General features: G+C 34.8%; 1 protein-coding gene and 1 pseudogene across 1 annotated transcript in view; both read right to left on the bottom strand.

Moving 5' to 3' along the window:
* The window catches only part of MEIKIN (meiotic kinetochore factor), an 84,333-nt gene that overhangs the window by 33,230 nt on the left and 31,460 nt on the right, over positions 1–19,643 (bottom strand). Inside the window, exons 10-11 of the mRNA XM_045507879.2 lie at positions 5,150–5,230; positions 437–556 (exon numbers count right to left, since the gene is read on the bottom strand). Of these exons, the coding sequence (XP_045363835.1) occupies positions 437–556; positions 5,150–5,230 (201 nt within the window). The remainder of the gene's footprint in view (positions 1–436; positions 557–5,149; positions 5,231–19,643) is intronic.
* On the bottom strand, positions 7,325–12,546 carry LOC123613294 (large ribosomal subunit protein eL34-like; annotated as a pseudogene).

A 19,643-nucleotide genomic window follows, 5' to 3' on the forward strand; every position in this document is an offset into this window, starting at 1 on the left:
CTTTCCCCCTCTCTCTTTATGTTTTCCTCTCTTTTTCTGCTCATCCTCTCCCTCTACTCCCACCCAAACCTCCATGGCTCATAGAGTCTTGAGTTTTATATCTTCTTTATTAATGGAGCTTACAACTTCCATATAGTACTTTCATTCTAACACAACAAGGTTGATAGCCACATTTTTTTTACGTACAGACAAAAACTGAGTTTAGGGACAAAGTAGGATAATACTGTTTATTCTAGTTATTTAATATCCCCAGGTCCCAATGATGCTAAGTGTTTTTGCTGTGGCAGCCTAATATCCTTTAACTGGAATTGTAGCTGATAGCCAATTCCACATATAGATGCTATTATCTTCCACTAAGTTACAAATTTCTCAAAGTATCGCTAATATAACAGTAATTATTTCTTTTAGTAATTGAAGGAAAATGTGAAAATACTACCTCATTTGAAGAATTTTCTTGCACACTTGACACAGGAACGATTTCATCTGAGTTAACGTAATTGCTGACATTTGGAAATAGTTCTTCAGAAGATGCTTTCTGCACTGAGGACAAATCAATCTACAAAAGAATATATTACTCTTTTGTAGAAGTTAAATGTTGCAAAAACAATTATTTTTAAGCAATTAAAGGAAAGTTGACCTATTCTCTCAATAGAAGCATTTTCTTGTGAACTTGACATATGAACAATTTGATCTGCATTAATATAATTGCTTCTTCAAAAGACGTATGTTTAACTGGGAACAAATCAATCTATAAAGAATAATATAAGGCTCTTAAGCTTTAAAATAATTTTTTAAATAAAAATATTTGTTTGCTAAAGTATCATGTAATTTACATATATCAAGTGCCTATCAAATGAAATTCATCCACCCAGCAACTACATTTCATGGAATAACTTCCCTTGCACTTCCCTTAAATGTCAGCCTTCCCCGGCATTCTGCTCCTGCCTTCTTTTTGCCTACCAACTGAACACCAGAGATTTTAAAATCCCTATCTTTTTTGTGAGCATTATATCCATATCACTATCAGGTTACTTAAATCACCACATATTTCTATATCAAATTCAAAATATTTAAAACCAAATCAGGATCCATACTCTTTAGGTTGGGACTCCAAAAAGCTTTGTCATGTTATCCAGCTAGGTCTGACTAGAGTAATCTGGCCTGAACCTACGCTACACTACATGCATATGTGACCAGAATGAATTATCAGCTGTGCTGGGTGGGAAGTGGGAGTATCTGCCCTTGCCTAGCTCTTCTTCCTTATAGGAGGACAGAACAACTTCACGCCTAACCATGTACATCTTGAAACAGTGTTAGGAAGGTCACAATAAAGTGAGACCCTGGAAAATGAAAATCTCCCAAAGTCCTTGAGTCAACTGGCTTCCTTTCAGGGTGGCCAGCCAAGGACTGACAGCTTGGAACTGAGGGAGATCTACATGCCTCATTTGGTGGCAGCAACCTGTGGAATGAACCAAAGGGCAATTAGTCTCAGATTCATTTGGTAACAAAATAGACTTTAAAATGCTAAGCCAATAAGTCTTCTCAAAAGTATTTTTATTTATTAAAAGACACTGTTATATCCACAGAATGGAGAAAATATTTGCAAATCATTTATTTGATAAGGGTCTAGTAACTAGAACGTATAAAGAACACTTACAACTCAACAATAAAAAGACAACCTAATTTTAAAATGGGCAAAAGATATGAGAAGACATTTCTTCAAAGAAGATATACAAAGAACCAATACAACTGTAAAATTACAATAAGGTACTATTTCACACTCAAAAAGAGGGATGATAGTAAGTGTTGGTGAGAATACAGACAAATCAAAACACTCACACACTGCTGCTGGGAATGTAAAATTGTTCAATCACTTTGGAAAAGAATCAAGCAGTTCCTCTAATGATTAACCATAGAGTTAACCATATAACTCAGAAATTTTACTTCTAAGTACTATCCAAGAGAAATGAAAACATATATCCACACAAAAGCTTGTACCTGAATGTTTACAGCAGCATTAGTCAAAATAGCCCAAATGGCCATGAACACAATGGAATATTTGGCCATGAAAAGGAAAGAAGAACTGACACATCATATGACATGGATGAATGTTGAAAACATTATGCTAAGTAAAAGAAATCAGTCACAAAGATTTTATTCATACAAGATGTCCAGTAAATCTATAGAGACGGAAAGTAGATTGATGGCTGTTTGGGGCCAGATACTGGAATGGAGGAATAAGGGGGTAATAGCAATGGTTAAAGCGAATGGGGTTTATTTTTGAGGTGATAAAAATGTTCTAAAAATTGACTATGGTAATGATAGCACATTTTTGTGAATACACCAAAACCACAGAATTTTATACTCTAAATAGGTAAATTGTACCTCAGTAAAACTGTTTTTTAAATCCACTACAAAAAAAGTGTTACATGTAATCGATTCATTCCATCTCCACTTCTAGGCATATACTCGAGAAAAGTGAAAACATATATTCATATAAAAACTTGTATATGAATGTTCATAGCATTATTATTCATCCAAATGCTCATAAACGGATGAATCAGTAAATAAAATGTGGTGTATCCTTACAATAGGATATTATTCAGTCATAAATAAGGAACAGAATACTGATATATGCTGTTAACATGGATAAATCTTAAAAACATTATGGTAAGTGAAAGCCAGACACAGAAGACCAAATATTGTATGAAACCATTTATATGAAATAGCCACAATAAGCAAACCTAAAGAGACAGAATAGATTAGTAATTTCCAGGAGCTAGAGGGTAAGATTGGGGGAATGGTAAGTGTCTGTTAAGGGGGTGATTAAAAATGTTCTTAAATTAGATTGTGATAATGGTTGCACAACCTTATGAGTATACCAGAAGTCACTGAATTTCCACTTTGGCAAGGTGAACTTTATAAAATGTGAACTATAGCTCAATTTTTAAAAGATGTCAGTATTTATAAAATAGTCACTAATTAGTTTTATGGGGGAAAAACTCCTTTTTAAAAATTTATCTATCTATCTATTTATCTATCTATCTATGTTTTAACCCAAAATATCAAACAAAAATGAATAAAAAAATAAAGCATTCATTTTCTGGAAAAGGTATTAATCTTTAGAACACTATAAAGATTGTGAGCAGAGTGTTCACAGAAACCTTTTCCCCATCTTGAAAAAACTGATCTTTGGCTAACTCTCTAGCTCTGCTCCACAAGGAATCTGATAAAGGTAAGAATGTCCACTGTATTACTATACAACAATGCTTAGGGCAAAAATGATATCTGATTGATAAATTGCATCTGGACAGGGAGCAGCTATAAATGCACCAGAAGTAAAAGTACTTTAAGTAAATAAATACTATTAAAGGCACCATATTTTGGGTTTCCTGACTCTTGTAATTAGGGATGTCCCTCTAGGGGACACTGGAAGCTATGTCCATGTGTTATTACAAAAGATATTGGACCTCATCTCCTTGTACATGAGCTGTCCCCAGACTGCTATGTATGTTACTACATGGACTTCTGTGAGGACTGCTCCCAATGATGAGGAATACTTGATTCTGCTCCACTTGAAAGCTGTATTCCTGTCATTTAGTTGAACCTAAGAACTCTGGTTGGGTAAGATGTATTCATTAGATTCTTACAAGAAGACAAAGGGAGAAAGCTTCATAACACTGCATTTCCAAATGATTTTTTGGATATGACACAAAAGCACACCCAACAACAACAAAAAGGATAAACAGGATTACATATATTAAAAACTTTTGTGCATCACAAGACATTATCAAAAGAATGAAAAGGTAATTCACAGAATGGGAGAAGATATTTGCAAACCATATAGCTGATGAGGGGTTAATATCTAGAATATATAAAGAACTACAACTCAACAGAAAAATAAACAATCTGATTTTTAAAATAAGCAAAGGACTTGAACAGACATTTCTCAAAAGAAGATATTAAAAACGGCCAATCATTATGTGAAAAGGTGTTCAACAACACTATTTTTATTTTGGGGAAATAAAAATCAGAACCACAATGAGGAACCATGTCACACCTCTGCAGATGGCTATCATTTAAAAAAAAACCAACACACAGAATATAACAAGTGTTGGCAAGGATGTTGAGAAATTGGAACCCTAGTGCATTGTTGGTGAGAATGAAAAATAGTGCATCCAGTATGAAAAATAGGAAAATGGTTGCTCAAAAAGTTAAAATGAGAATTCCCATATGATCCAGCAATTCCACTTCAAAATATATACCCAAAAGAATTGAAAGCAGTGTCACAAAAAGATACTTGCATACCCATGTTCAGAGCGACATTACTTACAATAGCCAAAAGATGGAAGCAACTGAAATGTCCATCAAGAGATGAATGGATAAATAAAATGTAGGATATTCATGCAATGGAATATTATTCAGCCTTAAAAGGGAAGGCAATTCTAATACATGCTACAACATAGATGAACCTTGAAGACATTATGCTAAGTGAAATAAGCCAGTCACAAAAAAGACAAATACTGTATGACTCCTTTATATAAAGTACCTAGAATAGTCAAATACACAGAGACAAAGTACAACAGAGGTTGCCAGGGACTGGAGGAGGGAGGAATGACGAATCATTTTTTAATGGGTATAAAATTTCATTTTTGCTAGATAAAAAAAGTTCCAGATATGGACAGAGGTAATAGTTGCCCAACAATGTGAATGTACTTGAACCGTACATTTTTTTTTAACATTTTTTACTGATTTATAATCATTTTACAATGTTGTGTCAAATTCCAGTGTAGAGCACAATTTTTCAGTTATACATGAACATATATATATTCATTGTCACATTTTTTTTTCTGTGAGCTACCATAAGGAACCATACATTAAAACAGTTAAAATGGCAAATTTCACATTGTGTATATTTTGCCACAATTAAAAAAATTTTTAAAGAAGAACCCTGACTGGTGCCTCAGTATTCTTTCTTTTATGTACAGTAGTAAAAGAGTACTTCCAGTGAAAGTGTGTTTATGCAACAGAAAATACAGACATTATTGTCTAAGTGCAATATTCCCCTGGCCTGACAAAAACAGAATAATGGGGAGAACAGGGAGCCTGAAAATAGATACTACAAGTGCCAAATGCTAATAGTACTTACCACTAAACCAGCTGTTTGCGAAGATGGAGTACTTGTTAACAGGCCTCTGCTTTTCTTATCAGAAGTACTGGGATTTGTGTCCTATCAATATTTTGTGAGATAGAGGATTGAAAAGCAGAAACAGAAAACTACTTTAATACAGTAAAAAACAAAATTTAAAAACAATATACTAGATCATAATTGTCATAGTAATAAAATTTTAATCTGCTAATTAAATTTTAAACCACTAGACAGGTAACTAAAGAATATTCTGGCTTGAGCTAGGTCAAACAACTTCCAAGAAAACTCTATGTGGTGCAACTGATAAATCTCTTTGAATAGATGTCATTATATGCTGTCCAGTCTGGACCCAAACTCATAAAGCCTGAACATCATAGTGGTGTTAGGTTTCTTTTTTCTTTCTTTCCTCTTTTCTTTCTTTCATTCTTTACTTTTTTACTGGCTTAAAATGGCTTAAACTAGTTGTTCAAGACATAATCCGGAATATGTATTAGGAAGATTTTATCTAAAAAATTTTATGGGTATACTTACCTAGTATACTAAATATGTAAGTGCTGTAAATTATTAGTTATGTAACCTTTTAATTTCTTTATTTGAACAATAGGGATTATCCTACCCTAAGGATTGCCATGCAACAGTTATAAATAATACACGTAAAGAGAACCTAGGGTGTCTGGAGGGTAGGAGATAGTCAATGATAGCTGTAATTATTATCACTGTGGCAGCCATGAAGGTGCTCTGCTCAGGTCTCCTTCAACAAAGAACTTGCTGTTCCACTGCATTGAGTACAGTTAGCTAATAGCCCCCAGCTACAACATCTTTAGAATCTGCTTCAGCTTTCAGGCTGAGGCTATCATCTTCTTGGGCAAGCCTCAGCCAACATCCCAGCATAGCAGCCCAACATAAGATAAGATTCCTATAATGGACAATCTTTGCTCCAGACCACCCCACTGGGAGAGCTTCTGCCAGATTTGCATTGAAGACTGAGGCTATTTCAGCCTAATCCTGCTTCCTTCCAGCTTTCCTTTCTTAGGTATTACTCGCTTTAAGATGCTACTTGAAATTTTAATTCTCTTGCAACAACCATTTCCCAGTGGTCCCAAGTGACATAGTTGTCAACTGACAGTTCATTTTAAAAACATCTGCCTGTATATAGGTGTAAGTATACAGCTTCTGTGCATTTTCCCCCTAAATTTGTTAAGAAATTATGTATATCTAAATCTTCCCAATAAGTACATTTTCTTCTTAGAGTCTTTCTAATAATTGGTTAATAAAAGGCCAGTGCCTACCAACGCAGATTTGACAGGTCGAGGCAGCAGAACTCTGGTAACTGATCTAACTGCATTGCTTTCAACATCAGACCTCTGGTGAGATGAGGGAACCTTGATTTTTAGATGATGAGAACTTAATTTTGCTTCAAAATTCGTATCTCTAGGTTCAGGATCTTTTTCAGGCTGAAACAAATTCATAACCATAAAACATTTCACAGTGCTATAAAAACATTTGTAGCACATTTCAGATTTTTATTGTTTTATATATATATATATATATATATATATATATATATATATATATATATATATATGTTATAATTGTTATAATTAAAATAGGGTATATATATATCTATCAATCTATTATTCCCTCAACTTGAAAGAAAGGTTTAAACTTAAGGATAAAAGTTTTTCTTAAAAAAGTACAGTTTTCTATACATTGAAGGAAAAAAAATCTGTTGAAAGAGAAAATCTGTTGAAAGATACTCAGCTCAAAAAATTGCCCTACTACATTTAAGGTGTTATCTCCCAAACAATGTTCTGTGAAAAGAAAACAAATGATAATAATATCTGTTTATTTATACTATTTAAAACTAAATTTTAGAGAAAAGAGTAAATATATTTACATGTTTTATTATGCAATAATCTTCATTTAAGAAACAAAAACTCCTTTCTAAGACATTAGGAAGCTGCAACTACAATAAATTGTATTGCTTTACCAACTAGTCCCTGTATTGAAAACTGCAGACTGTTCAGTGACTGCCTAAGTTGTGTGACTTGTCTTATGCCTTCAAGGGAATAATATTTATATTATAATATTTATAATAATATTCCAGGTTTAAATATTTAACATAACTGAGGAGGTGTAATATGAGTCAGGCCCTGACAAGATTTTGAGCTGCAGGTAAGGGAATAAAGAGAGATGATAGAGTAAAGGGAGGGGAAGGACATGAAGAAGTATAAGGTATATTCTAAGCAAAGGAAAGAACAACGGAATGGAGCAAAGCTTGAGGTACTTACTGACTCCTTTCTTTCATGAAGACTTCACACCTTGCTCACAGCCTTTTTCCTCACTCCTGTCATCATTCTCAGGAATTTTATCATCCAAGTGGATAACCTATCCAACCAACTGGACTCTTAGTTGCTTGATCTCTGCATTTCCAATAACCTTTTCTCCTCATGCCATTTCAGTCACTCTATGATCAAACTTAGCCCTTACCATCAATAGAAACTATTAAAATCATCAATTCAAATAGCTTCCTACAACCTTCCAACCCCTGCTCAATTATCTTCATGAAATAAAACTTCCCTGTCACTGAAATCTCCAATTTATTGATCCTCCCATTTTATTTTCATCCATGATCCTTCTCCTGTCTTATTCCTTCCATATCTACCACCATCCATCATTATAATTATTTTCGTATCCCTTTCTCCTCCTATCACAGATGTGTAACAAATCACTAGCCTGATGAACCCTGATATCAATATTCTCTGTACCGCCAGTACAATTGAGTGCTGGGGAAAATTGTACAATCTGGCCTATCAAAGACACAACAAACTCAAAAGTAGCCACAGATTGGCACCTCTTCTACACCTCTCTAACTTCTCATGACTATTTCATACTCACCCCATTTTCCTTCAACCTCTAGCCTCCTTCCTTCTACTATTCTCAACTGACATCTTCAGCTTACCCTTCCCTGCAACAATAGAAGACATCAAACAGAATCCTACTGCTTACTCAGGAGTCATAATTTTGGGGGCTCAGTGCAAAATAAAACTGTGTAGCCCTTTATTAAGCTATTTTAAGTGTCAGGATGGTGACAACAGCGCATTAAATTAAGTGTTGGGTCCTTTTAAGCACAAAGCCTTCCTTGCTACCACTGTATGTACAATAGAAACGTCCCCCTTTTTTTTTAGACCCAGTTTTTCCACTTGTATTCTGGATCTCATCCCTCCTCATCTTTTCAACGACTTCTCTTTTCCATATAAGAATATAATGAAGCTGTTCTTTTATTTTTAAAAATATTTTATTGAGATATAACTCACATACCATAAAATTCACCCAAGAGTAAAATTCAATGGTTTTTAGTACATTCACAGGGTTGTGCAATCATCACTGTAGCCTATTTTAGAATACTTTTGTTCCCCCTAAAAGAAACCCTATCACCATTAGATGCCAATCTCCATTCCATCACCACCAGCCCTCAGTAACCACTAATCTCTCTGTTTTATATATTTGCCTCTCCTGGACATTTCTTTTTTTTTTTTTTTTCTTTTTCACGTTTTTATTACTCAAAAAAGCTTCATTTTTTAAATTTAGCTTTCTGACTGTGCTTGTGCTTTCAATACTTTCAAAATGATTTTCTGCTCCTCAATAAGGAAAGCACGCTTGATCCTGTCATGGACACATTTAGCACACATGGAAACACCATAAGCCGGCTGACATGTTTTTTTGTTTTAGACAGTTTCATAAGAACTTTAGGTCTCACAGCACAAACTCCTCGAAGTCAGCCTGGGCACACACCACATGCGGATTTTGGCGCTTTCCCAACTTTCTTGGTAGAAAGGTAAACAATTCTATTACCAGGGGTTCGGGACAGCCTAGTTTTGTTAGAGGCTATATTGTAGGACAGCCTATGATGGTATGTCAAATGCTGGACCCTTCTGAATGCCTCTAGATACGGTCCTTGGAAGAGGAAAAAGGAAGGGCCAGCGAGTTCAAAGGCCAAATATGACTGCCTCCTGGAAATTTCTTATAAATGGAATCATATAATATGTGGTCTTTTGTGACTGACTTCTTCTACATTGTATAATGTTTTCAAGGTTCATCCAACTTGCAGCATATATCAGTGCTTCACTGGTTTTTATTGCCAAATAATATTCTATTGTATGGATATATCAAATTTTCTTTATCCATTCATCAGTAGATGAACATTGGGGTTGTTTCTACTTTTTTGCTGTTATGAATAAATGCTTCCATGAACATTCACGCACAAGTTTTTCTGAGGATATATGCTTTTATTTCTCTTGCGTATAAATCTAAGAGTAGAATTGCTGACTCCTATGGTAACTTCATGTTTAAAATTTTGAAGAACTGCTAAACTGTTTTCCAAATCAGCTGCACTGTTCTACATTTACATAAGGATGTTTGAAGGTTCTAATTTCTCCACATCATCACCGTTTGTTTTTAATCTATCTTTTTGATTATAGGCATCCTAGTGGATGTGTAGTAATATCTCATTATGGTTTTGATTTGCATTTCCCTAATGACTAAGGATATTGAGCATCTTTTCATGCATTTATTGGCCATTTGTATATCTTCTTTAAAATAATACAGGGAAGTTTTTATACACCAGCATCCCAGAAATGGTAAGCTATAGTCAGAAAGTTGAGAAGGAGCAGAAAATACAAGAGCATAAGAAACGGTATTTAATGCAATATGTGATACACTTAAATTACAAGATGCTTGATTTGTATAGAAATTGTGTGTGTGTGTGTGTGTGTGTGTGTGTGAATTGGTAGAGTGTGAAAGTGATATAGCATGCATGGGAGGAGAAAAGAGAAATGTAACCATGAGGAAGTGAAGAAGCATGGAAAAGAACACAGAAGAATGTAAAAGAATTTTTATTGCTTTAGACTAAAGAAGTGAAATTCAGGTCAACTTCAACTAGATCCCTATGTCACAGGGAGCTCCAGTTGCCTACAGAGTTACTTCAGCTCTCTTGTCTTCCTTCCTTCTACCATTCCCATTAACCCTCAGAAATGATCTAGTATATCCCATCTTTAAAACAGAATAAAATTCCTCTGACCCTGCCTCTCCCTCCAGTTACTGTTCTTTTTCTCCATTTCCCATCAGAGTCAAGCCCTATACATAATCATTACTTCCTTATTTTTTCTTTTCCCCACCTTTATTGAGGAGTAATTGACAAATATAAATTGTACACATTTAAAATGTACAAGTGATGATTTGATATACTTCTACATTCTGAAATGATTATCAAGAGCAAGATAATTAACACATCCATCACCTTATATAGTTGTTAACTTTTTGGGGGTGTGCATAGTGAGAAAGCTTAAGATATACACTAAGCAACGTCCAAGTATACAAAACCATATTATTAACTACAATCACCATGCTATACATTAGATCCTTGGAACTTATTCTTCCTATAACTGAAAGTTTGGACCCTTTGACCTACATCTCCCCATTTCCTCATCCTTCAGACCCTGGCAACAACCATTCTATTCCCTATTTCAATGAAAGTGGCCTTTTTTTTGGGGGGGGGGATTCCACATATAAACACATAAGCGATACCATACAGTATTCATTTTTCTCTGGTTTATTTCACTTGGCATAATGCCCTACTCATACCCACTGTTGCAAATGGCATGATTTCTTTTTTATGGTGGAATAATATTTCATTGTCTATATCTATATACATTTTCTTTGTCCAATCATCCAGTGAAGGATGTTTACATTGTTTCTGCATCTTGGTTAATTTGAATAATGCTACAATGAACATGGAAGTACAGATAACTCCTTGAGATACTGATTTCATATCCTTTGGATATATACCTGTGAGTGAGATTGCTGGGTCACATGGCAGTTCTATTTTTAACTTTGTGAGGAACTGCTATGTGGTTTTCCACAATGGTTGTACCAAGTTATATTCTGGCCAACAGTGTATAAGTGTTCCCTTTTCTCCACATCCCTGCCAGCATTTGCTGTCTCTTCTCCTTTTGATAACAGCCATCCTGATAGGTTTGAGGTGATATCTCATTGTGGTTTCGATTTGCATTTCCTTGATGATTAGTGATATTGAGCACTTTCTGATGTACCTATTGGTCACTTGTATCTCTTCTTTGGAAAAATGTCTATTCAAGTACTTTGTCCATTTCAAAACTGGATTATTTGCTTTTTTTTTTTTTGCTATTGAGTTACACAGGTTCTTTATATAATTTTGGATATTAACCACTTGTAAGATATATGATTTGCAAACATTTTCTCTCATTCTGTAGGTTACCCTCTAAATGTATTGATTGTTTGCTTTTCTATGCAGAAGTTCTCTAGTTTGATGCAGTCTCAGTTTTTATTTTAGCTTTTGTTATGTGTCCCTTTGTCAAAGAAATCATCGCCAAGACCCATGTCAAGCTGTTCCTCTATGTTTTCTTCTTAGTGTTTTAGGGTTTCAGGTCTTACATATGTAAGTCTTTAATCCAATTTGAGTTCATTTTTGTGACTAGTGTTAGATAGGGGTCCAGTTTTGTTCTTTTGCATGTGGATATCCAGTTTCCCCATTACCATTTATTGAAAAGATTATCCTTCCTCATTTTGTGTTCTTGGCACCTTTGTCAAAAATCAGTTGGCTGTATATCTGCAGGTTTATTTGTGGACTCTTTATCCTATTCCACTGGTCTACGTGCCTGTTTTTATGTCAGTATCATACTGTTTTCATGTCTGTAGATTTGTAATATAAATTGAAATCAAGAAATGTGATATGTCTGGTTTTGTTCTTTTTCAAGATTGCTTCAGCTATTTGGGGTCTGTTGTGTTTCGATACAAATTTAGGATAGTTTTTCTATTTCTGAGAAAAATGCCATTGGAATTTTGATATGGATTGCATTGAAGCTGTAGATCACTTTGGGTAGTATGGACATTTTCACAAAATTAATTCTTTCCATTTATTTGTGTCTTCAATTATTTTCATCAGTGTCTTATAGTTTATAGTGTACAGGTCTTTTATCTCTTAAGTATTTTATTGGTTTTGATGCTATTGTAAATGGGATTTTTTAAAGGAAAAACCTGTTCTACCCCCTATCAGTCTTTCTCCTGTGAGTCTACTTTACTACTCAAACAAAACACTCATACTTCTGATTACCAAATATGTGTGGGGGTTTCCCATTCATAATAAGCAATTGTCTACAACAGCAGCTAGGTAACCTACAGTTCAACTCAATTCTAACACTTTCTACCAGGGGATAGTGTCAGATCCCACAGGTGAAGGGCTCAGTCTCACAAGACTGCTTCCATCTTACTTCAGATGCCAATCATGAGTAGTAGGTCCCTAGGTTACCCACAACTTCTGTCTGATTTGGATACAAATTGGAGGTTCCCATCATCCCCATATCAGGTTTGAGTGACACACAGAACTCAGGGAAACATTTACTTACATTTACCAATTTATTAAAGGATATGATAAAAAATACATAAGGTGAGGTCTGGGACAGTCCCGAGTGCAGGAGCTTCTGCACTCAACCTGGAAACTCTCCATAACCTCTACTATTGGGAGTTTTATGGAGGCTTCCTAACACAGTCTTGATCAATTATTAACTTCATTTCCAGCTCCTCTCCCCTCTCTAGAGAAAGGGAGACTATGGGTTAAAAATTCCAAGCTTCTAATTATGGCTTGGTCTTTCTAGTGACCGGCCCCATCTAGGAGGCATCCAGAAGACCACTCAGAGTTGCCCCATTAGAACACTATTTCCTAGTGCTCTTATCACTTAGAAATTACAAAGGTTTTAGGAGTCCTGTGTCAGGAATGAGGTCAAAGACCAAATGTTGAAACAAGAGAGGCTCCTAGTTTTCTTATCACTTAGGAAATTAAAAGGGTTTAGGAGTTCTGTGCCAAGAACTGGGGATAGAGACAAATACATGTATTTTTTCTATTATCTCACAGGATTGCTTTCTAATTTCTCTTTCAGATAGTTCTTTGATAGTGTATAGAAATGAAACAAATTTTTGTTAGATGATTCTGTATCCTACAAATTTACTGAATTCTTTTATTAGTTCTAAAGGTTTGTTGGTAGAGTCTTTAGAGTTTTCAGTGTATAAGATCATGTCATCTGTAAACAGAGATAATTTCACTTCTTCCTTTCTGATTTGGATAACTTTTATTTCTTTTTCTTGCCTAACTGATCTGGCTAGGACTTCCAATACTATGCTGAACAGAAGTGGTAAGAGTGGGCATCCTTGTCTTATTCTTGATCTTAGAGGAAAAGCTTTTTTTTTCACCATTGAGTATGTTAGCTATGGGCTTGTCATATATGGCCTTTATTATGTTGAGGTACATTCTTTCTATACCTAATTTGTTGAGAGCTGTCATCATGAAAGGATGTTGAATTTTGTCAAATACTTTTTCAGCATCTATTGAAATGATCATACGGCTTTTATCTTTCATTCTGCTAATGTTGTGTATCACATTAATTGATTTTCATATGTTGAACTATCCTTGAGGCCCAGGGATAAATCTCACTTGGTAATGGTATATGATCCCTTTAATGTATACTTGAATCTAGTTTGCTAGTACGTTGTTGAGGATTTTTACATCTATGTTCATTGGGGATACTGGCCTGTAATTTTCTCTTCTTTCAACATCCTGATCTGAATTTGGTATCATGGTAATGCTGGCCTCGTAAAATGAGTTTGAAAGAGCTCTTTCTTCTTCATTTTTCTGGAAAAGTTTGAGAAAGATTGCTATTAATTGCCCTTTAAATTTTTGATAGAATTCAACAGTGAAACCATCTGCTTCCTTTTATTTGCTGGGAGACTTTTAATTACTGATTTAATCTCCTTGGCCATTATTGGTCTGTTCAGATTTTCTATTACTTCATGATTCAGTCTTCATAACTTGTACATTTCCAGGAATTTATCCATATCTTCTAAGTCGTTGGTTTATAATTATCCATTGAAGCCTGTTATGATCCTTTGTGTTTCTATGATATCAGCTGTGATGTCTCCTTTTTCATTTATAATTATACTGATTTGAGTTGTCTCTCTTTTTCTCTTAGTCTAAAGTTTGTCAATTATTTATCTTTTAATAAAACTAATTCTTAGTTTTGTTAATCATTTCTGTTGTTTCTCAAGTTTCTATTTCATTTATTTCTCTGCTAATGTTTCTATTTTCTTCCTCCTGCTAACTTTGGACTTAGTTTGCTCTTCTTTTTCTAGTTCCCTGAGGTATAAGGTTAGGTTGTTTACTTTTTCTTAATGTAGGTGTTTACTGCTGTAACCTTCCTTCTTAAGGCTGCTTTTGATGTATCCCATAAGTTTTGGTATGCTGTGTTTCCATTTTCATTTGTCTCAAGGTATTTTTTAATATATCTTTTGATTTATTCTTCCACTCATTGTTTTTTCACAAGTATATTGTTTAATTTCCAAATATTTGTGAATTTTCCAGCTTTGTTCCTGTTACTGACTTCTAGTTTCATACTACTGTGGTCAGAAAAGATACTTTACATAATTTCAACCTTCTTAATTTTGTTAAAGTCTTATTTTGTGACCTAACATATGATCTATCCTGGAGGATGTTCCACGTGCACTTGAGAAGAATGTGGACTCCACTGCTGTTGGATAAAATGTTCTGTATATGTCTATTAGGTGCATTTAGCCTGACTGTAGTTCAAGTCCATTATTTCCTCATTGATTTTCTACCTGGATGATCTATGCATTTAAAGAACTAAATTGGAACATCAATTGTTGGGTATTGAAAGTCCCCACTATTGCAATGATGTCTATTTCTGCTTTCATATCTCTTAATAATTGCTTAATATACTTAGGTGCTTCAATTTGGCTGAGTCTACATTTACAATTGTTACATCCTCTTGATGAACTGGCCCCTTTATCATTATATTATGGCAGTCTTTCTTTGTCTATTATTACAGCTTTTGACTTAATATGTATCTTGTCTGACACAAGTATAGCTACCTCTGCTCTCTTTTGATTTCCATTTGTATGGAATAACTTCTATCCCTTCACTTACAGCCTGAGTGTCCTTAAAGCTTAAGTGGGTGAGTCTCCTGCAGGCAGCATATAGGAATTTTTTTTTTCATTCAGCCACTCTATATTTAAATGAAGAGTTTAAACCATTTACATTTAGAGTCATTATTGATAGGTGAGGACTTATTGACAGTAAGGACTATCACCATTTTGTTAATTGCTTTCTGATTGTTTTATAGTTCCTTTGTTCCTTTCTTCCTCTTTTGCTGTCTTTGTGAATTGATGATTTTGTATAGTGGTATTTTTTTGTTTTTTAAACTGATGTACAGTCAGTTACAACATGTCAATTTCTGGTGTATAGCACAATGTCCTAGTCATGCATATACATACATATATTCATTTTTCATATTCTTTTTCATTAAAAGTTGTTACAAGATATTGAATATAGTTCCCTGTGCTATATGGAAGAAACTTTTCAATCTACTTTTATATATAGTGGCTAACATTTGCAAACTCTCAAATTTATCCCTTCCTACTCCCTTCTCCCCAGTAACCATAAGATTGTTTACTATATCTGCAAGTCTGTTTCTGTTTTGTAGATGAGTTCATAGTGTCTTTATTTCTTTTTTTTAAGATTCCACTTATGAATGATATCATATGGTATTTTTCTTTCACTTTCTGGCTTACTTCTCTAGTGGTATGCTTTTTCTTTTCTTACTATCATTTGTGTATCTCTCACAGATTTTTGCTTTTTGATTAAGGTTTTCATAATACACCTTATAGTTATAACAATCTACTTTAAGCTGATAACAAATTAATTTCAATTCCATTAAAAAGTTTTACATATCTTATTCCCCTTCTACACACACATTTGATGTTGCTGATGTCCCAATTTACTTCTTTATAAATTTTATACTTCATCAATTTCTATAACTCTTTAACCTATTTCAATCTAATTTTCCTCACTAGTCCACTAAAATTATTCTTGTCAAAGTCATAAGTTTCCTTCTTGATTTTAAATGTAACTGACTTTTAAAAAATTAACCAACTTCATATTTTAGAGCACTTTGAGGGTCACAGAAAAACTGAGTAAAATGTACAGCATCCCCATATACCCCTCATCCCCACTCATGCACAATCTTCCCTACTGTTAACATACTGCCCCACAGTGGTACATTTGTTAAGATAGACAAACTTATACTGACACATTATTTTCCTTCTCTCTGAAGAACTTTGAATATTTTTCAGAAGACAGGCCTATTAGCAACAAATTCCCTCAATTTTTGTTTGAGAAAGTCTGCATTTCTCCTTCACTTTTGAAGGATAATTTCACTGGGTAAACTCTAGGTTAGCAGTTTTCTTCTCTCAATACTTGAAATATTTAACTTTACTCTTTTCTTGCTTAAATGGTTTCTGACAGAGGTCTGTATATATATTACCTTGCTCTTCTATAGGTAAGGTGTCTTTCCCTCTGGCTACTTTCAAGATATTTTCTTTCTGTTTGATTTTCTGATGTTCGAGTATGATATACTTAGACATAGTTTTTTGGGCACTTATCCTGCCTGGTGTTCTCTTTGATTCCTGGATCTGTGGTTTGATGTGTGACATTAATTTTGGAAAACTCTTAGTCATTACTGCTTCAAACGTAGCTTCTGTTCCTTCTCTCTGTTTCTTTTCCTTCTAGAATTCCAGTTATGTATATGTCATACCTTTTTAGTTGTCCCGCAGTTCTTGAATATTCTCTTCTGGGTTTTTTTTTTTTTTTTCAGTCTTTTTTTCTCTTTGCTTTTCAGAATGGAAAGTTTCTATTGTTCTGCCCTCAAACTCAGATATTCATTCCTCAGCTGTATCTAGTCTACTAATGAGTCCAGCAAAGGCATTCTTTATTAGCAAAGGCAGACAGAGGATCTGCCTTTCTGTCTGGTGGGGAAGTCAGACACAAGAGGAAAATTACAACTCTGACAAGTGTTACAAAGGGAGAGATACATGGTACCACAAGACCCTATGAGAGGAGCCTTGGCCTGGTCGAGTTATGGAAAGATTTTCTAAGGAACTAAAAGTTGATCTTAGATCTTAATGATAAGTAAGAGTTATCTAGGTAAGGAAGATTAGGAAGGATGTTTCAAGATGACTTGGTGTAAAGCCCTTAATCCTTACATCCAGACTACAAGGGCTTAAAGGAATGCCATCATAACTGAAGTGATGAAAACAAGTGGGAAGATGATTTAAGGTAAAGCTGAATGATGAGAAAAATTTGGTCAATTTAGAGTTTTGAACGCCATGTTATTGATTTTGATCTTTATAATTTCTTCTGTTTTTTCAGTCTTTTTTTCTCTTTGCTTTTCAGTTTGGGAAGTTCCTACTGTCTTGTCCTCAAACTCAGGTATTCTTTCCTTAGCTGTGTCTAGTCTACTAATGAATCCTGCAAAGGCATTCTTCATTCCTGCTACAGTATTTTTATCTCTAGCATTTTTTCTTTGATTATTTCTTAGAATTTCCATCTCTCTACTTATATTATCCATTTGCTCTTACATGATGTCTCCTTTTCCCCATAATTTACATAGCATATTAATCATAGTTATTTTAAATTTTGGGCCTGATAATTTTAACACTACTGCCAAAACTGACTCTGGTTCTGATGCTTATTCAGTTTCCTCAAACAGTGATTTCTGCCTTTTAGTATGCCTTATAATTTTTTGCTAAAATGTGGACATGATATACTGGGTAATAGCAATGTGGTAAACAGGTGTTTAGTAATGCAGTGATAAGGTGTGGAGATACAGGGAGCATTCCAGTTCTATGATTAGGTCTCAGTCTTTTGTTAAGCTTGTGCCCTTGTACTATAAACATTACCAGTTCTTCTCAGTTTTTTTCCCCCGTGAAGTGAAACAGTATGGCTAAAAGGGCCATCTTGTACTAGCTGGGTATTTCCATTCCCCCATGTATAAGGTTAAACGGAGCTGGAATTAAGTAAGTTACTTCTTCCACCTGGCTGAAATTGGGTTATTTCCCCTCCCTGGGTAGGTCAGGCTCTGATAAAACCCCAGCAAGTTATGCTTTTGTAAAATACTTTCTCTTGAGGGCAGGTTTGTTAAGAAGAACAGAATACTCTGATGTATCTCAGAATGGTTCCTTTTTCCTTCCCACGACTGGAAGCATGAGGGGATTTTTCTATGATATTCACTGTAAGGATCTGGTAGAGTTCCTGGAGGTAAGACTCACAAATGTGTGAAGGTCCCTCTGATGACTGGGTTCCCCTTGAATTTTTAACTTTCAAAGTTGTCCACACTAAGCCTCCAGCAATTCATTAATCACATTTTTGGTTTTCCCACTCCAGCACTGGTTCTTAAGGAGGTTTCTGTTCATGTGTTTCTGCTCTGGCAAGTCATTATTCTCTGTGTCAACCTGTCTGTCTTTCCACAACTTGGTATAGCAGTTTGCCATGTGACTTTACTTACTTCTCTGTAAGATCTGTAAGAGTTGCTGATTTTTCAATTTGTTCAAGTTTCTACTTGTTAGGACACAGTGGTGACTTCTAAGTTCCTTGCATGGTGGACTGGAAACTGCAAGTCCTCCAGTTTTAAAAAATTCTTTATAACAGTGGACCTCCAAGCAGTATTCAGCATTCTTGACCACTCCCCCTTTTAGGAGCAAATACTCTCTTCTCTTAGCTTCTATGATACCATATTCTGTTTATTTTCCTCCTTCTCTCTGTCTTCTTCCTTTTCTACCTGACTGTAGAGTTTTCCAATAATTGATCCTGGACCCCCTTCTCTTCCTCACTCTATAAATACTCTTTTCCAGGTGATTTTGCCCATTTCCACGAATTTTAAAATATTTATAATACTGTACATTCCTCCTCTGTTTTCCTGACCTGCAGATTTACAGCCAATGACCATTTCAACACTTTCATCTTCATGTGCCCTCAGACCTCCTATTTGTCCTATCACATTATATAGCACCTTTACCCACCTAAGCTGCTTGAGACACAGACCTAGAAGTCTTTCTTGACACCTCCTACTCTTTCCTTCTCTATATCCAGTCCATGAACTCTTCAGGTAAAATTATCTTAAATTCATGCATATTTTTCTATCTCTCCTACAAAACATCCTAGTTAATGCCACCAAAATCTCCCATTAAAAACCTTTGTAACTTTGTATTAATGAACTATCCTGCTGGACCTCTTCCAATCTGCTCCCCAGTGAATTCAATAACAGTAAGATATAGTGGGGAGAGTACAGGTTTTTAGATACAGAAAGACCTGCCACAAACTCTTCAAGCATATTGGTTAACATCTTAGCTGTAAAATAACTATAAAAAAACACAAAAAAACTTACCTCATAGGAATGCTATGAAAAGATATAACTAATGAAAAGAGCTTAGAATAATGCTTAACAATGAGTAGCCATTCAAATAGTAGCTCCTGCTATATACAAAATAAAGTTTGTATTCCTCCCCAAAAACCTCTAGATTCAAAGCCTAATGTACTAATTCACAAGTATTCCTT

The sequence above is a fragment of the Camelus bactrianus genome, chromosome 3 (assembly GCF_048773025.1).
Source record: "Camelus bactrianus isolate YW-2024 breed Bactrian camel chromosome 3, ASM4877302v1, whole genome shotgun sequence".
NCBI classification, from domain to species: domain Eukaryota; kingdom Metazoa; phylum Chordata; class Mammalia; order Artiodactyla; family Camelidae; genus Camelus; species Camelus bactrianus.